The sequence below is a fragment of the Bombus huntii genome, chromosome 1 (assembly GCF_024542735.1).
Source record: "Bombus huntii isolate Logan2020A chromosome 1, iyBomHunt1.1, whole genome shotgun sequence".
Classification (NCBI taxonomy): domain Eukaryota; kingdom Metazoa; phylum Arthropoda; class Insecta; order Hymenoptera; family Apidae; genus Bombus; species Bombus huntii.
In genome coordinates this window covers 25,543,820-25,565,925 of record NC_066238.1, presented here as the reverse complement: position 1 = coordinate 25,565,925, position 22,106 = coordinate 25,543,820, and the positions used below count along the sequence as shown (strand labels likewise).

The window sequence follows — 22,106 nt, the reverse complement described above, 5'->3', positions numbered from 1 at the left end:
ATACTGGTAATTGCAATAAATCGATTTGCGATTGAGGACCCAGAGAGTGAAATTCCAGTTGGAAGAAGAATGATTCACAATATGATAATATAAGTGAATGAAATCAGAACCGAAAAAAAAATAAAATTGTTACGAATTGAATATCTTCAAAAATCATGAAATCGGCAAATTCTCCTTCGATAAAGATTTTAATTTAAAGAATACACAAAAAATTAATATTCAATTATAGATTTATTATATTCATAGTATTTACTAAAAACGCCATTTATTAATAATAATATACATTATATAGTACAATATAATTTACAATAAACTTTCAAATATTTTGGAAAAAATGTAAAGGATAGTAAAATTCATAAATGTATTTATAAATAAAATAGTATTAAACAATGTAGAAGAATATTCAGAACAGGCAAAAGTAAAAGGCACAACTGCCGTAAAGAGAGATTATATTAACAATTATGGTAATAGAAATTACACAAATAATACCTTCATCGTATAAACAAATATATTATATGTTTTTCTCTTTCGAGACCGTATAAAATACATACATTATTAATGTTGCACAGAATAATACAAGATCTTCCAAGTTCAGTTCATATGGTGAAGATCGTAACGCGATTGCTCCGAAAGAACTCCGTATTCGAATAGCTGAGTTGCGTACTAACATGTACATATATAATGGTACTCATGTATACGTATATAATAAGCAAGTTTTTACCGTATGTGTGCACGGGTAATGGAAACGTATTCATATACATTTATACACGAACCGGCCAAGATAAATATCGACGTATAAGAACCGATGCACGGCAAGAGGAAACCGTTCTTATAGTGCCTTTCTCACACACAGTTTAAAGAAATGTTATTTCTGCGCATATAGCGAGATCCTTCGTGTTTGTGCGATCGCTTCACGAATGGAACGTAATGTTTCTACTTGTAGACGTGAACTGTTACACAGATGGAAACCAGACACCGGTGTGTGTCCTTAACAACAGGTAAACGGAAATGCATCTGGACGGACACAATCGCAAGGGACCTGTACCGAAAAATGTCAGTGTGTATATGTATGTCTGAAAGAAACACACTAACATAATCATAGCAAGCAAAGGATCAAGTCTGCATCGGTGACATAGTGAAAAGAAAAAGTTCCTTTGCGTGTTTTTTTCTAAGCCAAAGAAAGCAATATGCAGACAGGTACGAATACGTAAACACTAATGTCGATAATATACGCTTACGACAGTATGCAAATGAAAGAAATACCATCTACCTGAGACGCGTGCGTACGCAAAAGACACGTGTGTTCATCGTGCAGCACAAGCGTGACCACGTCACGCGGCATATTCATATATATACAATCGCATGGAACCTGTTCACACACAGAAACGTAACGAGAGATAAATGTTCGTGTACCTAAATAGACAATCACGGCGCGGCGAAGCAATAGAGGAGAAACTCGCATGTATGAAAATACACAAACAGCCGAAAGATAGCAATGTATAGAGATTAATAGCATCTCTACGAAAGCACCGACTATGATACGGTGGCGTGTACGTGCGCGCAGATAGAAGGAACGCGTTTCGTCTGTGGACAAACGAGCGTCTATGGTACACACAACTAAAAGAAAAATGATGGTGTGCGTGGCTGCGCGCAGGTAGAAGGAAGAGAACAGAACGGCAACAGAAGTAGAGGTGCGGCGTGACCGCTTCGCCGCGACACTACACGAGACTGCAGTGAGTTGGTCGCTGTCGTGCGTTGCTCTTCACTGCTTTTGGGTCGCTGTGAACGATCGATAGCTACGGCGGATCCAGCCGGTCGTGGATCGTGGAAAATCTGTGTGGACTCGCAACCTGTTGCGCTACCGGCTTGCATACATCGTCTTTTGCACGCACCATTCTCACAGCACACCACGGCACCAGTGTTAGCCTTGACGGGCGCCAGCCAACCTGGACACGTACTCAGCTTGCACGACTAGCGCGCGTTCACACGTGGATCGCGCCGAGTGCGCGGCATCGCTACGTGGATTCGAATCAAGGAAAATATCCTCGACGTTGGATAATTGGAGGAAAGTGGCGTCGATATGTGACCCGTGATCGTGTGTTAATAGTGTGCTGGCCAGCGGAGCATCATGTCGACGACGGACGTGTTTCGCATCGCGCAACAGGGACCGCCGACTGCCGAAGAGGAACGAGGGTAATGTTCAACAGTGTTCTCCCATCGCATGGTTTACCATTTACAATTCGTTTTGTCAGCCCGCTGCTTTTATGTAAAAAACTACGATCTTCGATCAATCGTTGTCCGAGGATTGCAATTTACGTGATCGGTAGATCATCAACGAATAATTGTTCTAGGAGTCCGACAGAAATGTTTTTGTTCAGCTTTTAGTTACATTGTTGCATGACTTGTGTAATCGGTAATGCTTTCTTAAAAGTGATCCTCTTAAACAAGGAATCGTTTGATTTGATCGGTCGTGTAGTCGGTAGGGTGTTGAATTGTCGTATTGGAATGTGATTTAGTCAGGTGTTTCTGTGCGCAGTTTGACGGATTAGATTGGATTTTCGTGTAAAATTTATACATCGTGCACGCACACGTATTTTTCATTACTGTTACGTGAATAATCGGATCCTATTATGAAATAGAGACCTGGATGAACGTGTATCGTGGACGAATCGCACGGTAGAATCTTACTTGCTTATTTTTATAACTCATGATCATTTAAGGTTTATCAGAGGGATTTGCGTTATACTTTCTTCGCTGCTCGAGGCAATAAACCTCGACGAATACGAGCCAGCAGAGCGACTGTCGAATACTGAGTCGAGAGTAAGACGTTCGCAAGAAACCTGTTTTAGTACTATCCAGAATTTCTACACCAACCAAGTAAATTAAACCATAGCAAATCGTGGCTCCGTTCCAACATTCGAAATACGTTAAATACATAACTGTCGATGAATTACAATTAAAAATTTTCATCAACAAAAGATCTGTGAAATATTTTTTTAGTTCCCTTTCTTTTGTCGTCAACAATCCGCAGTATGATAATGAAACCATGATGTCCACAACTTTTTTACAACGAATGTATCTATTATGTTCTTTAGGATATTGCGTAAAATTCCAAAGACGGTGTAATTGTGCATTTTTTACCAGTTAAACCTATTTGACGCTAATTAAACAAATGCTGAGATAATGTGCGTGTACCTTTTAGTGTTACTCTACCGTATAATTTACCTGATGTTGCAGTTACTACCATAACGATTCGCATGCTTTAGTCGTACCTTTCTATTCCATCTTACTTTTCACGAGCAAAAGTACTTTATTTCATAAACGTTATATAAACTCAAATCTCTAGTCTATAATGAACTGCAAAAATTTGAGTTATGATATGAACATGAAAGGAACAAATTTATCATATATCGTACAAAAGAAAATTATCTTTCAATTTAAATCGACCTCGTGATCAGCGATTCTACAGGTGGCTATCGGTGAATAGAAAATACGAAAAGCTTCTATACAGAGGTAGCCACAATATTAGTCACGTTTCTCGACGGTCTCTCTCCCTCCCTCTCTCTCAATGTCAATGACTGCTCCCTCAGGGCTAGCTGTGACCCCCCATGCGAACAAGAGTCTCGTCTTTCTGTATGTTGTAGCATATAGACGGAGTCGAATGGAATGGCGCTTTCACACGAAGCTATAAGGAACTCACGATATTTATATGTACATATGTATGTATATATCGTGTCCGACATGTCGGTCCAAGTTTCTAGCTATATAAAATTGCTTTAAAAATTGTCGGTAAATATATTTTTAATTGATATTCTTGCAATCTTAGCGGATAGTCACTTGAAGACATAAACTGTTGTCTCTACGACTTTAATTTGTTATCCGGAGAGGTCGAGGTAACTCGTTATTCGGGTTGTTAATTTCTTAAACGCAATAATATTTTTATTTAATGATTTTCTATTCAAAAACAGCGAATTAAAACTGATTTGTTCTCGTTAATTTTTAATATTTTAGTTATAGAAGTTTCTGTTTAAGGAATGTCCTTTAACAGATTAAGAAACGATTTTCTCGGATTTGATTTAAATCCTCTATCGTCCTTTGTGTCATTCTCGATCGAATCAAGTTTTTCTACCATTAACAAATTTCTTAAATTTGAAGAAAAAATGAAATAATCAATATTGATTTTATTAAATATTAAATGTCACTCAAACGCAATCAAAGTTTGCAGCAAGATCAATGTAATTCACAATAATATCGAATATCTCGTTACTAACAGGACTTCGTGAAATTGTTAATTTCGATAATATTTGTTAATTCTTAAAAGAACTTTGCTTAACAGGAGCTTTCGTTAGGAATTTCCCTGTGACTTATCAAGTTAATATTAGAAGACATTATCGGAACCAGTTCGAGTTTTATACAACTTTCACTGAAAATTATCTATACATAAATACCGATAATCCTTGACGATAAAAGGAGCAATAATGAGTAGTCTAACAACATTTCGACCTAATTTAATGGGATAGTTCTTAAATTTCTTAACGTGGTCGTAACTCTCTAATCGACAGAATTTACGGCAATTATGGCGACAGAATTTTATCAGCTAATTCGACAATTATCTATGAAACAGTTTACATGTGCAAGCACGAGGCAGTACTCGGAGAAACGAACCTTAAACCTTAAGGTTGACTAACGGGACTTCCGGCGTCCGTACGTACCTACAGTGCATACGATGATTGCAATTCTTGTGAGCCGTGGTATATATATTATAGATTTATTGAGATAATGATAAAAAGCGAGTTACATATGTATATGTGCCACTTTTTGCTCTCTCCATGCGAATATCGTAGACTGTTACTATTTTTAGTCGTCTATTTATCGATCCTTAAAACCAACTTCTTTTTTATAAACTTTATTAACACTCTTATACATATAATTTAGGCTCGTTATGTTTGATTTTTTATTCAAACGTAGTGACAAATTGTCGGTATATGTTAATCAATCATAATCGTTTAGAATACGCAATATGTATACAATAGCTCGCAAAAGTATTTAAACACTCGTAGAAACATTTCGTAAATAGGTATACATATTCTGTATTATTTGAAACATTTGAAATTTCATTGGTACTGTAATGAGTTTTAGACAAATCTAAAGATATACAACAAAGCTACAAGATATTTAGAGAAAATACAGGGGCTCACGAAAATATTCGAAGTATTCCAAGTATTATTTTTAAGACAAAATAACTTTTTAAAGATTGGGCCGAACGATGTGAACCTTTTTGAGAAGATAAAAGGATGAGTTTACTGGATAACGTATAAAAAAGATGGAAAAAGTTGCAATTGGTTGGAATCGCGAGGATAGATATGATCACTTTTTATAATTTTTTATCTAAGTTTCTAATTAAAATTAAAAAAATTCATTTTATAGATTTATGTCGGTTATATACATGCTGAAAATGTCATCGAAATGGGTTAACGTTGCTATGAGTTATAAACGGTTAAAGATGATGACAATTGCAGTTTTTCACGACTTTCGGCCTGTAACTATATATAATAAATCAGTTGGTTCTTACATCCTTCGATGCCTGTCACTTGTTTTTGCATCAGCCAAACTATTCATGCTGTATACTAATCTTTTATTAAATATATGTTGCAGTAAATATACAGGGTGGTTGGTAACTGGTGGTACAAGCGGAAAGAGGGCGATTCTACGCGAAAAAAGAAGTCGGAAATATAGAATAAAAATTTTTCGTTTGAGGCTTTGTTTTCGAGAAAATCGACTTTGAATTTTCGCTCGGTACGCGTACACTTTATCACGTCTCGTTATAACGGATCTCACTGTAAATCGTTGTCTCGATGGAAAAATTAAAAAAAAAATTAAAAAAATCTTTTATTCTATATTTTCGACTTCTTTTTTCGCGTAGAATCACCCCCTTTCCGCTTGTACCACCAGTTACCAACCACCCTGTATTGTAACTCCTATATACATATATAAATTTTCAGATTGGTTTCAAATTTTACCAATATAATCATGTCAACAATATCTCATTAAGTGTTAATAAAATTTCGTTTGATATGCATAATTAATACAATATGTAGGTATATATAAAAGTTCTTTGTAATAAATATTCAAATACTTTTGTAGGTCTCCGTAGTTGTAAATTGCATAACACTGGTAGCAAGGAGAATTATTCGTGTAGTAATTCGATTTTCTTTTGTATGTCGGGGCGGGATTCTGATTCAATGTGGCGGTTATAAAGTGCAAGTGAAATTACCCGTGTAATGGACTGATTTCCATTTACATATGAGACAGAAGTATCAGATACAGTACAAAAGAATATCTGTACTGATTCTGATCTGTACTGTACGCTTTCGCGTTTTATAAACAGCGAAGTGGGGATAAAAAATCGATGGAATAATAAAGGACACTGTATGATGTATTTTATTATGTGTCTAATAATTAATTATATTAACGTCTAGGGGAAGCTATTGTCCTCTCTTGCGTGAAGTCTGGATGATAGAGTGCAGTCGTCGGTATAGTTTTAAACATAGATACGCTTCTCCGCGTTTCCGCTCCACTTTCTGCACTAATATGCTAAAAAACTTGTCATCGATCGGTATATCTATATTTTTCCAAAGCGCTGCAAGGAATCTTGTGATCGATTAAAAGCCGTTTGATATGAAACCGCGTCGTGAAAGCATGAGAAAACATTGAATTTTAAATGCAATTTATTAATATCAGAGAAAACTATTTTAATTGCAGTCGTGAAGAATATCAAATCGAATATCACTATCCAGTAGTATATTTTTACTGGCAATTATTTGTCGCTTGTAACAGAACAATGCGCCAATTAGGATGTGATACAGTGCATCTCATAACTGCAAAACTACCCACAACATTTCAATTCTTATATGTATGTGTTAATATAACAAGGAATAAAATTTGAAATGTTTGAAATCATATTAGGAGACTATGTATTCAGAAATTGTCGGAAAAGGATAAATCACTGAGGAGAAGAGAAGAGAAACGATAGCAAGTATCATCGTAATTTTAAGTTTTTTGTCTTATACTTTCTCACGTTATGTCAGGGGATGAGTTGAAACACATAGTTCGTAAAATATTAATACATTTTTAAAAAGAAATTGGAAATTAAAAGAAAAATGAAGTTTTACTACATTTGGATATTTAATATAAATCATTTCAAGTATGCTTCATTGTTTAAGGATCGTTATTAAGTAGAAAGATTACGCAACAGAATACTATGAATTTTAGTTTAATTTAGCATAGTTAAAAAAGCTATATACACGAAAAATTAATTTTTTTAATCTGTCCGAGCATTTCTGTAACGTGAAAATTGATTATCATTTCAGTTATAATTTATTATACATTATTATATATTATATATTATAATAATAAATTACAATTACGAAGAAACTGATTACATTTCTGTCACCTGTAATAAATAATCTCTAAACATAATACGAAGCAACTGAATAAATATCTTAATTTGCGCAGATAAATTAACAAACATGAAAATACTGTAGTGTCCAAGTATTAAAGTGGTTAATTATATCTTATTTTTGTTAACTTCTTTTATAACTATAGAAACATCGTATTTATATACAGAATATTCTATTATATAAAAATTGAATTCGAACTATAGTAAGATGGAATTGCAACAATAACTTGGAAATGTCTTAGGTTTCTCTCTATTTGCAATAAGTTTGATCATTGAATTTTGCAATACATTCACTTAGATTTTGTCGTGTTGTATATATTTTCTACCGTATACCTATATAAGAAGTGAACATTTTAGACCCGAAGATACACATAACGGAGGAACTGCATTTACTAAAGTTGACGTAACAGGTTATCTTCGTATACTAGAACGGATAACCGGATACTCGTTTCCTCCTGAAGGTACGCCATTTATGGGAAATCGCGACAGGGCCACTCTTCCTGGTGGTATCTGTAAACGGTATTATCGCGATTAGAGGTGTACTTGTGCAATAGAACGCTATCTAAATGAGAATCATTGGTATTAGTATCTTCGTGTGTTTGCATATTAATAAACTTGAATGAATGTAGCAACTCGTGCTTCAAATCGGTTGACCTACCAGTTGAAATATCGCTAATAAGAACTTTTACCATCACATTAACAGGGTTTTGTTTCTTCACAGCGACACTACTTAGAGGTGTATTTTGATTATTACCCTCGCTAAAAGCAATAAATATATTTCCTGAAGACGTTAGCTTACTCCCGTTACTACCATTCGTATATCTTCGCAGAGCAAATGTCGCTACTACTAACAAGAAATTATAGTAATACGCTAAAGTATATTACCCTTCCCACACAAAATATTTGATTTGTCCCCTTTGTATTTTAATGGAATATTTATATCCATAAATTATAAATCATATGTATATTTCTGAATATATTACACATTTTTTGTGCGTTGTTGTACCGCGGTTAAGTTATTTATCAATAAAGTTCAACGATTATTCTTATCAGTAGATACAAGACTGAATTTTTCATCAAGAGTAGTAATAATTTAAAATATCAATGAGATATTTTTGTATTCCTTTTGGTGCATACTGTAAATTTTTTAAATGTTAGTTCCTTCTTCCTCAATACCTTATACAGAATGTATAAATAGTTAAATGTATAAAATGCTCAATCGTAAATAGAAAATTTTATTTCCATTTTTTGGGTCCATAATACAAAATTTAAAAATTCATTTCGTATACTCCGAAGTATTACAAATATAGAACAGCATTCGGACTTTTATTTCGTGTAATAATTATAAATTAAATGAAATTGCATTTGGTATAAGGATTTTTCTTACTTATATGTTAGCCTCTGTATATGAAATAAAAATTTGATGAAACCTGCGCTAGTTCTAATCATTATTCCAAAACACGATCCCGTTATATAATTATTCAATGTAACTTACCTTGTAATTAATTTAAAAATCAGAGAAACCGAAGCTTTACGCTCTTTGATATAAATTATCGAGATACAAATACGAGTGAATACAATTACGTGATCTCGATCACAGATTAGCACCTGACGCAGTTACACATGTTAAGAAAGTTATTCTTTTAATTGTCGTGATTAATGTGGCTGCCGTTACAATGTTCATATATATAGGTATAAGGTAGAATTGATATATTACTGAGAACTATTGCGACGATGCAAAGCTATGTCATTGCAGATATAAATCTGCACGTATCTGACAGCATATGTGCGTTAATTGCAACAATGCAGCGTACGTGATTGACGAAAAGAGAAGGGGAAGATAATCGAATAATAGAGAAAAAGTTTTACTTCGATTTATAAAAGATTTTATAACAAAAGTTAACACTAAATCTACCGAAATTTCTTGTATGCATATCTATTTCGACCATGCTTGATCAAAATGACCGGTCCTTAAAAAAGGACTATTGTTTTCATAATTAAACGTAGATAGTTAATTTGTTGCTGAATGAATTAGTATATGAACAACTTTCATAATTCGACGATACAAATTTACTTGTATATAATTTCAATTATAAGCCGAAAAAGAGGATAAAAAATGAATGGTAGTTATACAGGGTGGTTGGTAACTGGTGGTACAAGCGGAAAGGGAGTGATTCTACGCGAAAAAAGAAGTCGAAAATATAGAATAAAAATTTTTCGTTTGAGGCTTTGTTTTCGAGAAAATCGACTTTGAATTTTCGCTCGGTACCCGTGCGGTATGTTATAACGGATCTCACTGTAGATCGTTGTCTCGATGGAAAAATTAAAAAAAAATTTTTATTCTATATTTTCGACTTCTTTTTTCACGTAAAATCACCCCCTTTCCGCTTGTACCACCAGTTACCAACCACCCTGTATAGTTTCTTTCGTTCAAATACACCTTATATACACGTACATACACATTTTCCTAAATATATAAATAATATAAAGCTTATTCGGCTTTACTGTATTTTTTACAAATTATTTTATTCTCGAATATACATTTGCTGCACACATATTTTTTGCATCCCAAACAGATTTTGGTAGTTTTATAACCCTTAGAATATTTTACTTAACAAGTTTTTCGTATACGTGAATCCGAACTTGTATTTGTTTATGTCTTTGGCACATTTCCTTTTCCCCGCAATTCTTGATACGCAGCGCCAAGTTTTCTTAATAAAAATTTCTGCCTTGACATTTTTTTTCCAGTTATTTCTTTATGTAAAACCCAGGCATCTGTTCCTGCTCGGTCCAGAATATTGAAAAACATTTGAAGGAACCACCTACAAGATTTCGAATTGACACTGCATTTTATTGCCATTTGATCATTTCTTTTGAGTTGGCCATGCCATATTCAGATAGCCTTTCTTTTATACTGATTGTTTACAAGACTGAATACCATATTATCTCGAGCAGTCAAATAGACCGGTGGAGCTAGGTAGGACAGGCTAAATATATTTCTTGAAAAAGAAAAAAAGAAAACGAGAAATAAATACTGAAAACTACATTGTATGCATATGTCGGAGATGAAAGGACACCGGGGCCTTTCCTTTGGAACTTCGGGAAAATCCGTAAAATTGTAATTAAAGTTTACAGTTGTAATTAAACAATTTGCCGTCATTCTGCCCAATTGTACTTGTTTGCGATTTGTGATAATAAACTTGAGCTCAAGGCGACCATTAGCCGCCGAATGTAGCCGCGGTCAACGGGACGGACGCTTCGTCTAACAAAGGTATGGAACGATAGTATGACCCTCATTAAAAGAAATACCCATAGAGGTACAGTAAAACGTTCCAACGGTTCCTTTGTACAATGAATACCAGATGCTGAGGCACGTACACAGCACAATCCGAGTACTCGACAAATCCGATGATCTCGTGTCCTTAGACATACCCCATCATAGTTTTCTTCGGTGGCATCATCGGGACGAAAATTGATCCTTTCTTGCGATCTCATCGACGAAGAGAGTAGCGCCTTACGATCTGTGAGTATTACACGTTTGAGTCAGATTGTGTGAGCAAGTATATCTATCATCCCGTTGACCGTGGATTCGTTATCAAACCTAAGACCAACGTCACTAGTATCGCAAGTGCCCAACCACCGCGGTTGATTGTCGAATCGGTAGTATCGGTAGTAGTACTCGTGTTACCAGGCCGTACCGTCGTTATAACACAGCGATGGCCAATTCCAATGAAGATCTATCAAACGCCCACAACCCCTTTCCTGACGCTTCTCCGACACATATTTTAAAAAAAGCTGTATAGTTTGATGTGATAATGTTTAAATATGTGAAAGCTGTACAAAAGCTTGAAATGAATGATTGTGGTAGGTTTAGTGTTAATACAAATAAAACCTTAATAAAACCAATTTTTATTATTATTATAATAAACAACATTATTAACATAATAAACAACATAAACAACAGTATTAACATAATAAAACAAGTTTCATTAACATAATACAATAAAAGACAATGTAATATCATATAAATGCAAGAAATAAGATTAAAAATTATTTTTAAAAATGATTTAATAGCAAATTTGAAATATTAACCCCTTAACCTACGATTTACGTTCGAGAATTTACGTTTGGTCCGATCATCTACTACGGGCTATGCCCGTAATATTTACGTTTAGCTCGATCATATACTACGGGCTATGCCCGTAATTGTAGGTTAAGGGCTTAAATATTTTGAGCTCCATATGGCCATGTAACATTCTATTTATGGCCATAGTTCGTGCTCTATAGCGAAACCACAAACTATGCGATGGTTCTGCATAAGGTATCGACTGTAGAAAAATTATCGGTGATGTGATTCACTATGAACGCAACGAGGAAAAAAGGTTGCGTAAAGGTAATGAATCACGAAACTTGAATTCAGTTCAAAGTACAGAAAGAAAGAAGATAAAACATTTAGTAGTCTGCCTTTTGCAAAATAATTGTCACCAATAATGCACGATTATCAAAGTGCTGTAGGCAGCATACTTTCACCAACCACTTTTCTAACGGGATTCGAAATTTCCATCAATTTCATATCATTATTAAAAAGAATTTATTAGAAAGCATTAAGACGTTTCATAAATCAAGTAATCTGAAAAACTATCTGTTGTTTCTGAATTATGTTTATCGTCCCCCATTTTCTATAACTGTTTGTCATTTTTCTACCAAGTTTTTTGTCCCTCTTTTATAAAATCCCGTTTTTAAATCAACTTTCAGAAAAACCGCATGATTTATAGGACCGTATTTAATTTAAAGATCCTATCTAGCAGTTTTTCATTTTTCATTGAAGTATGTCGAAATATTTGAAATTCTTCGTGCTTCTTACCTTTTAACACTGAAACTGTTAAATATACTATACATAATTAATTTAGAATTGAAGCAATATGACAAAAATAAATAATTATATATATGCAATTATGTTTCTATCTTAATAATAATTATTACCAAACAAAGATGGCAGGAAAAATAACAAAATCTCAGAGTAGATTAAAAAAGGGAATAATTTTACGTGATAAAACAAAATCGGAAATATAGAATAAAACTTTTGGCAAAGGTTTCATTTTGGACAAAATAAGGTTTGAACATGTAATTACAAATTAGCCCGGTAATCGACAAATTTTCAAATTCGATTTTTTTTAAAACCAAGCATTATGTGAAAAAAAGGTCATCCTATATTTTCGATTTACTTTTTTTTTACATAGAATTATTCTTTCGTCGATTCTAATATGATTACTGGGAAACTTTATATAACATTATTATGATAGTATGAACGTTATAAAACTTTATTGCAGTCCGCTATTTGACAACGAATCAATACCATCTAAAAACACAAAACAAGATCAAAATAACGTTTAGAAAGCACAAAACGAAAAGATAAAATAAAATTGACAAAGGAATCATAGACGCATATTCTTTAATCAAAGCATTTCCAGATCACAAGGCTGAGAAATATGTTTAGTCCGTTTTTCTTGATTTTCTCACTATTATGTCCCTTGATAGTTAAAACGAAGTATTTGAACATTAAATATATAGCTGAAGAAGGAAATAACCTGGAAAATTCGAAAATATAAACTTTTAAAATTAAGCGATAAATTTTAAGTTTAATAATAGTTTACGTAAATAATATTATTGATATATTTTAAGTGTGCAAGGGGTTGACAAAGACACATTTTTAATTGGAAAATTAAATGTAGACGATTTTGATGTAGAATTGGTTTGCAATAAATTGAACTTTAAAATTGCTCTTTTATAAAGGATGAGAAATGTAACTTATCATGCGATTCACCTGTGTCCTTCGATTTAAAAAAATCGACAAGTATTCCACGCGGAGAAAAAGCTAGCCGAACAAGTCAGATAGAACCCGCAATCGTTAACATCGATAGACAGAGTCCTACTGTCATCGTCGTCTAATGTACTTACGTGGAGTCACGCCCCCGCTAGTATGAGGCAAAAGCGAACCGAGGGTAACCGAAGTAAAACGAAGCGTACCGAAGAAACCGCGATCTCTCTACGCTCGCGAGGAGCTGAAGATCGCGGTGTTCCCTCGATCGAATCGCGCGGCAAAAGCCGCAATCCCGCCGTGTGCGGATAGCTGAACACAACCGATACGACACGCCGATACCTTTGCCCGTGTGTATGTATATCGGTGCACATACACACCTACATCGTGTCGCTTGCACGCCGCGTCAGCGATAAGGAGCGCCGATTGGTCGCTTCGCCGGTTGCTTCTCCGCTTGGTTCACCAAGACCTAAAGCGGCTGCGCGGTTCAGGTAAGTAAGCACTACGTACCTGGCTGTGCAATGTCTCCCAGTTTACTGTCACTGGCTCTTATGTGCTACACCGGGTCTCGAGTTTTTCGGGAACTCGTAGATCTGGCGTGAAGCTAGCTACTGCCGCAGCGTAATCCTCGATCTTCGAAACCGAAACGGAAGTGGACGGACGGCCACTAGCGGCCGCGCGACCAATGCCACACGCTCCTCTCTGGATACACCAGTGCGCCCTTAATATCGGCTCAGTAATGGTGGCAGAAAGTGACACCAACTTGCACCGCGGTTGGCTCGTTTTATTGTGCGAACGAACATCGGTGAGTCGACGCCGATCCCCAGTCTAGCGGCTGTGTTTCGCTCAACCGGATGCGGTCAACGTAGTCTTCGTGTCTTCGACCGATTGAATCTCGCTCTCTCGGAACTAGAGGGACGCGTAGGTGTATCGAGCAGTCTCGGTTCTTTCGCGTGTTTTTGGCACGACGGAGATCGGTGAAAGCCGATCTTACTGGGGGAAAGAACACGATTCGTCAACCGTTTACACATCGTCGATCACCTTTGTTTCAATGTAATTGCCGTTTATTTGGACGATTTTATATGGAATTTATGTAGTTTTGTTGGAAAACTGGTCAAGTTGTGCAGTGTCGTGACCATTTCCATGTCGCTGATTTCAAAGGAGGAATAATACGCTTGTCGGATTAGTAAGTTGATAATGTGACGCATAATACGACGAGTTACGTTTAGTGGAAGTTACAGCTGTTTTAAAGTTCCGTTTGAATGAATGGATGTTGTTTGATTAAGTCTCGAATGTTCTTCGATTATGAAAGACTAATATATCAAAATGATGAATCTGTGATAATCCTGGCATTTATGAATACTTCTTTGGTACTAGTATTTACTCTTTAATAAAAGATAAGTTAAAATGTTCTTCTATCTAAGAATTAACTTTACTTAAAAATGTATATCGATGAAATTTAGATTTGTTTGGCGATAAATGAAATCCAATTATCCGTCATTTATTACTTTCATTTTTGACAGAATTAATTGCGATAAGCTTTAATTTACTCAAAAAGAATATTCTATTGATGCAATAGTTAAGTACGAAATCGGTACATTCTGGTCACGTTATAGTATCACACTAATTACTTCTTGAGCAGGAGGATAGTAACCGCAACTTTATCTTGGAGCAATCTATCCTCGAAGATGAAGCTGTTCAACCAGCTTCATCGTACACACTGTTTCCAGGTTGTTCTCCGTGAAAGACGTTAATTCTTAGTTAGAATTCCGCCTCATCGAAACTCTTCAATTTTGTATGCAAATTGACGATTCAAAGTAGCTTTCACACTGCAATTGTAATCACGTATATTTCCTGAAAATTGTTAGTTCTTTCATGAAGCTCAATTCTTTCTTTCAGATTTCTTTTTTATTTCCATAATAGAATTCTATTTTATTATGTACTATATCTTTTAAAAGAATATAGCTTTAGTAGTAAATGAAATAAATTTTACAAAATGAGTATTCATAATAAAATGATCATTTAAATGAATTTTGTTAAGACAACAAGATTGTCTATAATTCTAATATTTCTATTATTATTCTAATATTTCTATTTTATATAGATTAAAAGACATAGTTTTGCAGTAATAAATAAAATAAATGTTACAGAAAGCTTCGTTTGAATGAATATTATTAAAATGACATTATTCACAAGTCATGTTCCGATATCTCCGATTTTTTAGGGAAAATGTATATACAATATATAACGTAATCTTAATAATAAATAAAATAAATTTAACAAGAGGAATACTTACAATGAAAAACTCCGTTTGAATGATTATTGTCAAAGTGATAAATTATTAATACTACATATATTTAGTTTAATAATTTATGTGATTTTAAACACGGCATTTATCAAGACCATTGGAGACAAAATTTTTAAATTAATACATAAATCTGCACAGCTTTTAATGCCCTTAAGGCGGATGCGTGGGATTGGCGCGCAATGATTCTTTATGGATTTGCTTCTACTACTACTTTCGTCTTTTGCTGATCGGATGTGACAACTGTGTCCACTCTTCTATTTTACACGTTTACTGGTTTCAACAAATGCTGAGTTAAACTTAACCTAAATCATTCGAAACTTTATAGTAATTCTCAGTTATAAATTTGGTTTTATAAATGTACTCAAATAAGTATGTGATTTCAATGAAATTAAATTAGTTAAAGAAGCACATTAACTGGCTATTTAGTTTAGTTAAATTAGAAGAAAATATATTGCAATATATTAGAAATTTAGTTAAAGTGGAAAAGGTATATTTATATATATATTGGAATTGGAAATATGTTTATTTATAGATATATCTATCTAATATAAGTAATTTGTAAGTAACTATTTTTAGATAATTACTTTTATAAATAATTCTTAATAAATCTATTCTGTTGCAGCTTTTTAATCCATACTATTCAGGACATAAACATTATTGTATGAATGAACTTAATTTTCAAAGTTAATATTATTCGTTAAGTACTAGGACCTTTTATAAATTGTTTTAGAGACATTTTTATAGATATGTAATCAAAAGTAACGACTATATAAAAATATCTATTTGCAATCATTTGATGTATATCTGTAAATATGTTATAAATGAATTTTTTGCCAGATATTCCATTAAATAATATATCTAACGAATTTGATAAAATATGAAAATATTTGATAGTTAAACGCCTCAAATGTAAAGATTGTTCGATTCATTGTTTCGCTTGTGTTAAATGTAGCGAAAATTATGTCAGGATTATATAAGGCAATAAATTAACGCATTCTAGAAATTTGCTTACTGTATTCTAATCATATAAGAGTAAATGTTTGCATCGGAAATTCTGTCCTTCATGGATAGAGGTTAAAGGTATGTAGGCTAACGGTATATGTATATATACGTATATATATGGAAATAAAAAAAAGCAACGAAAAGAACTAGAAGGAAGCTACGTTTACGTTATGAAGCTAATTTATGTTTAAATACTATAATTTTGTTAAATACTATTTGGTAAATTATCTTAGGAATTGTGATGAATTAGAAATTTGAATTACATATAAAATTATATAAATGTAAGATTTTCTATTTTTTAAATATTTGTGCTATTATACATTAAATGGAATTAATAACGTAAACAAATGAATTATGAATTATATAAGTAATTTAATCATGTTTTCTATAATGGGGATAATAAATTGGCCAAATTTTTATTACAGGTAGTAAAAGCAATGTGGAAAAATATATTCTCATCGATTATGTTAATTATAATTAATATAAATTGCTAATATTGTTAACTTATATTTTCTATTGCTATTAAGCAGGTTTGAACAAGGAATAAGAATTAGGGAAAAAAGTTAAAAATAAGGAATACAGATACATTTTTGCTTGGATATGTACATATCCAAAAGCTTACTTATTAAAATAAGTATTTAATAAACCGTACATACTGTATTTTCGAACAAAAAGGAAAATAAAAGAATAATAAAATAGAATTTTCCATTTTCACGTACAGTAACAAGTTAATGTTTCACAATTTCCTAAAAATAAAGTACGATGATAATTTCTGCACGAATATTTTGTGCGCATCACGTATAAATTTTACTATATATCTGTTTTATAATTTATAACGCAAAGTGCAACATCCCTGTCTCTGGACGTACAAACAAGCATAAATAATATTTATAGACCAAAATATTAATTAAATACAAATATAAAAAATACTGCATTTTAGATAGAGTCAAAAAATTTTAAATCTTTTAAATGAATACTATATTTAATAATATAAATAATGTAATACTTAAAAATCAATGAATATCAGTTAATGCGAACATCTCAATTACTTTAGTATTTTGAACATGGAAACACACGATAGGAAACTTTTATATCATAAAGTTATATAAAACATTTTTAAATTACATTAGCACAGTAAAATTTAAACATATTAAACATATAAAATTTTAAACATATATTTAATAAAAGTGTTATACAGCCAGAATAACCATCTATAGCATATAATAGATGTTAAATTTGGTCCAACTGAATATGTATTGAGGTTTTCAATATAATGGATAGTTGACTGTTTAAATACTTTTGTGATCACTGTGAAATACAGATATATTTGCACTAAATATCTTGTAATTTATATATATATAAATCATAAATTATTAAATTATTATTTAAACTAAATATCTTGTAATTCATATATATATGTATATATAAATTATAAATTATTAAATTATTATATATATATATAAATTACAAGATATTTAGTGCAAATATATCTGTATATATATAATATTTCGTGTTTTAAACGTTACGAATCTAATTATAATAGTCAAGTCTCATAATGGTGCTAATGAAATTTTAAAGTGTTTTGTATAGCACACATATTATATTCATAAAAGGCATCTACAAATGTTCGAATACTTTCATGAGCTTATATATATCTAATACGTAGATGTTTATTCTTATCGTATCTTGATCCTATATTACACGCACAAACACAATTCCAGAAAAAAGAGAAAAAAAAGAGATAGAGAGAAACAGGAGGAAGATATTCGAGTACTTGATCGAATTGTCTAAAAGTCAAAGAAAATATCGTTCACTGTTATTTGGTCGTGTCCATTGCATCGTATACATAGTATGTTATGTTAATATGCTTTATCACTATGCGACGAGAATGAAAACCAGATATATGTCACTTGGTGGAACACCTACGAGGTACACTAACGCAACATTGGCACCAACCAGAAAGATGTAGCAATCTTTCTTGCGTGGTGTGTCAATTCTTTTTTTACAACAAAAGAAGCTAGATACAAGCGATACGGCAACTGCGCGATCGCCCAAGAGTTACTGTCCTCGGACCAAAAGTCAGAGAAGCTGTCGTTTTATTTATCTGCATAATATTCTGCATAATATTCGAGGACATGAGATATTTCGTGGATTAGATTGTGATCGATAGATTGTGTAAAATTTTTAATTAATTTGTGTGCGAAATATACTGGAATTTGTGGAAAAATGGGATAATTATATAGAAAAGGGTACGCTTCGTCGATTTTAATGACCTTGAAATATGTTATCAAAGTCAACATTCTTAACAACTTTTTTCTATACGTGTTACCGCCCTTTGGCCTTAGTTTCCGAAATATTCGCAAAAAACTACTACAATTTATGTTATGATTACACTTCTGAAGTAGGCGAGCGCATTTTTATGTAGTCCGATTTGATCCAATGATGAGAGAGATAACCAATTTTGTGATATTATATAAATGAAATGCTGTTAGAAGCTAAATTGACCAACTCCGCACATTTTGTAAATTTTTTTAATTCATTATTTATGATACATGATTTAATATATGATTTAGTCTCTCACAAAGAAAACAAATGACGTATTTCCATAATTTTATTTATAGTAAAACCTAAGAAGACCATTAAGAGACTAATAGCTATAAATAATCTTAAATCTTAAGGTAAATTTAAACAAGTAATATTTGTAATATTTGATCAATTTACTATATCTTCCAATATATAGAGTCGTCTAATAATCTTTCTATAAATTGCAATGTCTTAGTATTTTATTCTATATTATTCTATATATAGTAGGTGTTATTTTTTTGACATTCAAAATGTTATTACGTTAAAGTACATTGAAAATTATAGTATACTATCAAAAGTACCAATTTATTATATGTTCATAATAATTAGGTTTCGATTTGTTTTCATATTTAATATATTAATATTATATTATGTGGTATTTTCATATTTAAAATGTATAATATTGTATGTACGCATTAATAAGTAATTAAGAAATAAGAAACAATGAAATAATTGGCAATTTCAAAAGGTTTTTAATATTTAGAAAATCGTGCATTTAAGGAACGAGAGAATATAAGTGCTTATCTCTCACAATTTCTTATACATATAGCAACTCCATTTCAACATGTTTTCAATTAACAATAAACATAAATGTGTTATAATTAAACGTTATGTAATACGTGCGTTAATTAAATAAGATACCAATGCAATTTTTCGATATATTCAACACGTGCTGTACTTTACACACTTCTCCTTTGCCTAATGTCACAAGCGAAGATCGCTTTCTGGTGTTAACTGAGATACCAAACGTGGTGACGCGTGTTTCGGCAGGATAGAACAGTCATTGATTTCCACAGGAATACATCACGTGCGTCTGTTGCGTTCATTGCGTGAGTACTGTAGCATTAACGGGGCATAGTCGTGATACTGTGGTGTGTGCATGTCACTAGTCATAACTTGTTCGTTTTCATCGATCAATAAAACTAATGCAACGATCTCACATCGACCAGTCAATAGTGCATAATAAACGTTAAAGACTCGCTAAATAGTAGATTATGTATTTTTATAAACTTTAAAGTTGAGGGGATGAAATCTAAACAGAGACTTGTTTCATTTGCTCTAAATATTATTGAGTTATACTTTGGATATTTTATGTGCTTTTGTTTCCTATGTGAATTTTGTATTTACATTTCTGCATCTTTGAACTTTTTATAAATGCACGAAGATTCGTAGTTTGTTAATTTCTCCTAACATGTTCGACGAATAATAAATAATAGCTTTCGCAAAATACCTTTTTTCTTTATTTTATATTGGGATCAGTTGCAATATGATTAATTTAGAAGATCATTCTCCTGAAAAGCAAGTAGCAAGCTTTAGAAATGTTGTGAAATTGGTATGTATGGTCGAAAAGGCGCAAAACCTCCTTCAATTAATTGTCGTTGTGTAATAACAAGAAATTGATACAATAATCTTCGAGTTAATGTAACGATTAGGCAACGAGTTTTTATGCATTTGTAGAAAACTTAAACATGCAAAAATACAAAGAATGCAAAACTTGGCACCTATTATAATGTTTAATATGTAAAACAAATTTCTGATTAAGTTCTATTTCTTTATTTGCTTTTTTAAAAATATAAATTTACTCAAATATCCGCAGTCCCGAGGACTATAAATATCCAAGGACCCGGTACGATTATTTTGATTTTTTGATAAGCATTCATATAATGGTAGAGCTTGAAGAACTGAAACTAATTGTATTCTTATCCCGTAAGATAAAACTGCAGGTAACTTCAACTTTTTATGGTCCAACCAGTAGTTGACATTTAATTCCAGGTAATTTATAAGCAATAATCAATCTATTTTAAAAAATTGTTTAGAATTTAAATGTGCTCTGTTCTTTTGTGCTTGTCTACGTTAACATTTTTGCGATAAATGAAGGCATGGCACCAAAAAGTCAATATATATTTTCGATACTTCAGATACTATTTTGTACATACAGCGCGTGTTACAGCATTGACACGAAGAGAAGTAGCTTCAAATTTTTATTGAAAATCGAAGCTTTGTAAGTACTAAAAAAACATACCAGCGAAACAGGTATTCAATTTCTGGAAATTGTCCAAAGTTCTCAATTTTATTGGAAATCCCAAGTTTATATTAGAAAAGTAAATTTCAGGTTTTGAAATTCTGTTCAAAGATTTGGATGAAAATCGCGATTTTATACCAGGGCAATAGAATAGTAGAAGAAATAATCGATTTTAAATTGGAATATGATTGTAACAAAATAAATTCCAGGAATTGATGAAAACTTTGAATTTGTAATTTTGATCGAAATCGTGATTTTGTATTAAGAAAATAAAATAGCAGAAGAAATATTCGATTTCAAGGTATTCCAAGAATTTTTTTTTATTATTTAATTTGTACTTTACAATTTGTCCAGCTGGACATTTGGTAAATTCCAAAAATTTAAAGCAACTTCCCTACGCACATTTATTTAATTTATATAACGTACATTTCCTTGCCACTGTTCATATTAATTCTGTTTCATTTATTAAATGTGCTTTATTACTATTTCCTATTAAATCACTTAAAATAATTAAAAATTAGCAAAAGAAAGAAGAACAGATGAAAGATAGTAATTTAGGAAACTGTATTGCATATTTTTAGACTAAATTCAGAATCATATAAATAACATTTACGTCACCTAATTTACATTGCAATATCGAACAATGAAAACATTGTACAAGAAAAGTAAAAAAAGTTATAAAGTAAGTTGCATTAGCAATTTTAATACAGAAACTCTGTAAACAAGAAACATAACAAATACAGGGTGGTTGGTAACTGGTGGTACAAGCGGAAAGGGAGTGATTCTACGCGAAAAAAGAAGTCGAAAATATAGAATAAAAATTTTTCGTTTGAGGCTTTGTTTTCGAGAAAATCGACTTTGAATTTTCGCTCGGTACGCGTGCACTTTATTACGTCTCGTTATAACGGATCTC

At 32.4% G+C, this 22,106-nt stretch overlaps 1 protein-coding gene and 2 long non-coding RNA genes across 7 annotated transcripts in view; 1 reads left to right on the top strand and 2 right to left on the bottom strand.

The window, feature by feature from the left end:
* Window positions 1-905: 905 nt before the first annotated feature.
* Window positions 906-1,578, bottom strand: LOC126866956 (uncharacterized). Its single transcript, XR_007690103.1, has 2 exons — window positions 1,271-1,578; window positions 906-1,039 (listed from the first exon to the last, which is right to left on the bottom strand). It is a non-coding gene; the product is annotated as an uncharacterized LOC126866956 (long non-coding RNA).
* A 187-nt stretch (window positions 1,579-1,765) lies between these two features.
* Window positions 1,766-22,106, top strand: part of LOC126866270 (uncharacterized) — a 95,326-nt gene continuing 74,985 nt past the window's right edge. For all 5 annotated transcript variants that reach the window (XM_050619655.1, XM_050619679.1, XM_050619664.1 and 2 more), the window contains exon 1: window positions 1,766-2,193. In XM_050619655.1, coding sequence (XP_050475612.1) covers window positions 2,129-2,193 — 65 coding nt within the window. In that variant the 5' untranslated portion in view covers window positions 1,766-2,128. The remainder of the gene's footprint in view (window positions 2,194-22,106) is intronic.
* LOC126866952 (uncharacterized) lies at window positions 12,898-13,411 on the bottom strand. The gene is made up of 2 exons (XR_007690102.1): window positions 13,284-13,411; window positions 12,898-13,047 (listed from the first exon to the last, which is right to left on the bottom strand). It is a non-coding gene; the product is annotated as an uncharacterized LOC126866952 (long non-coding RNA).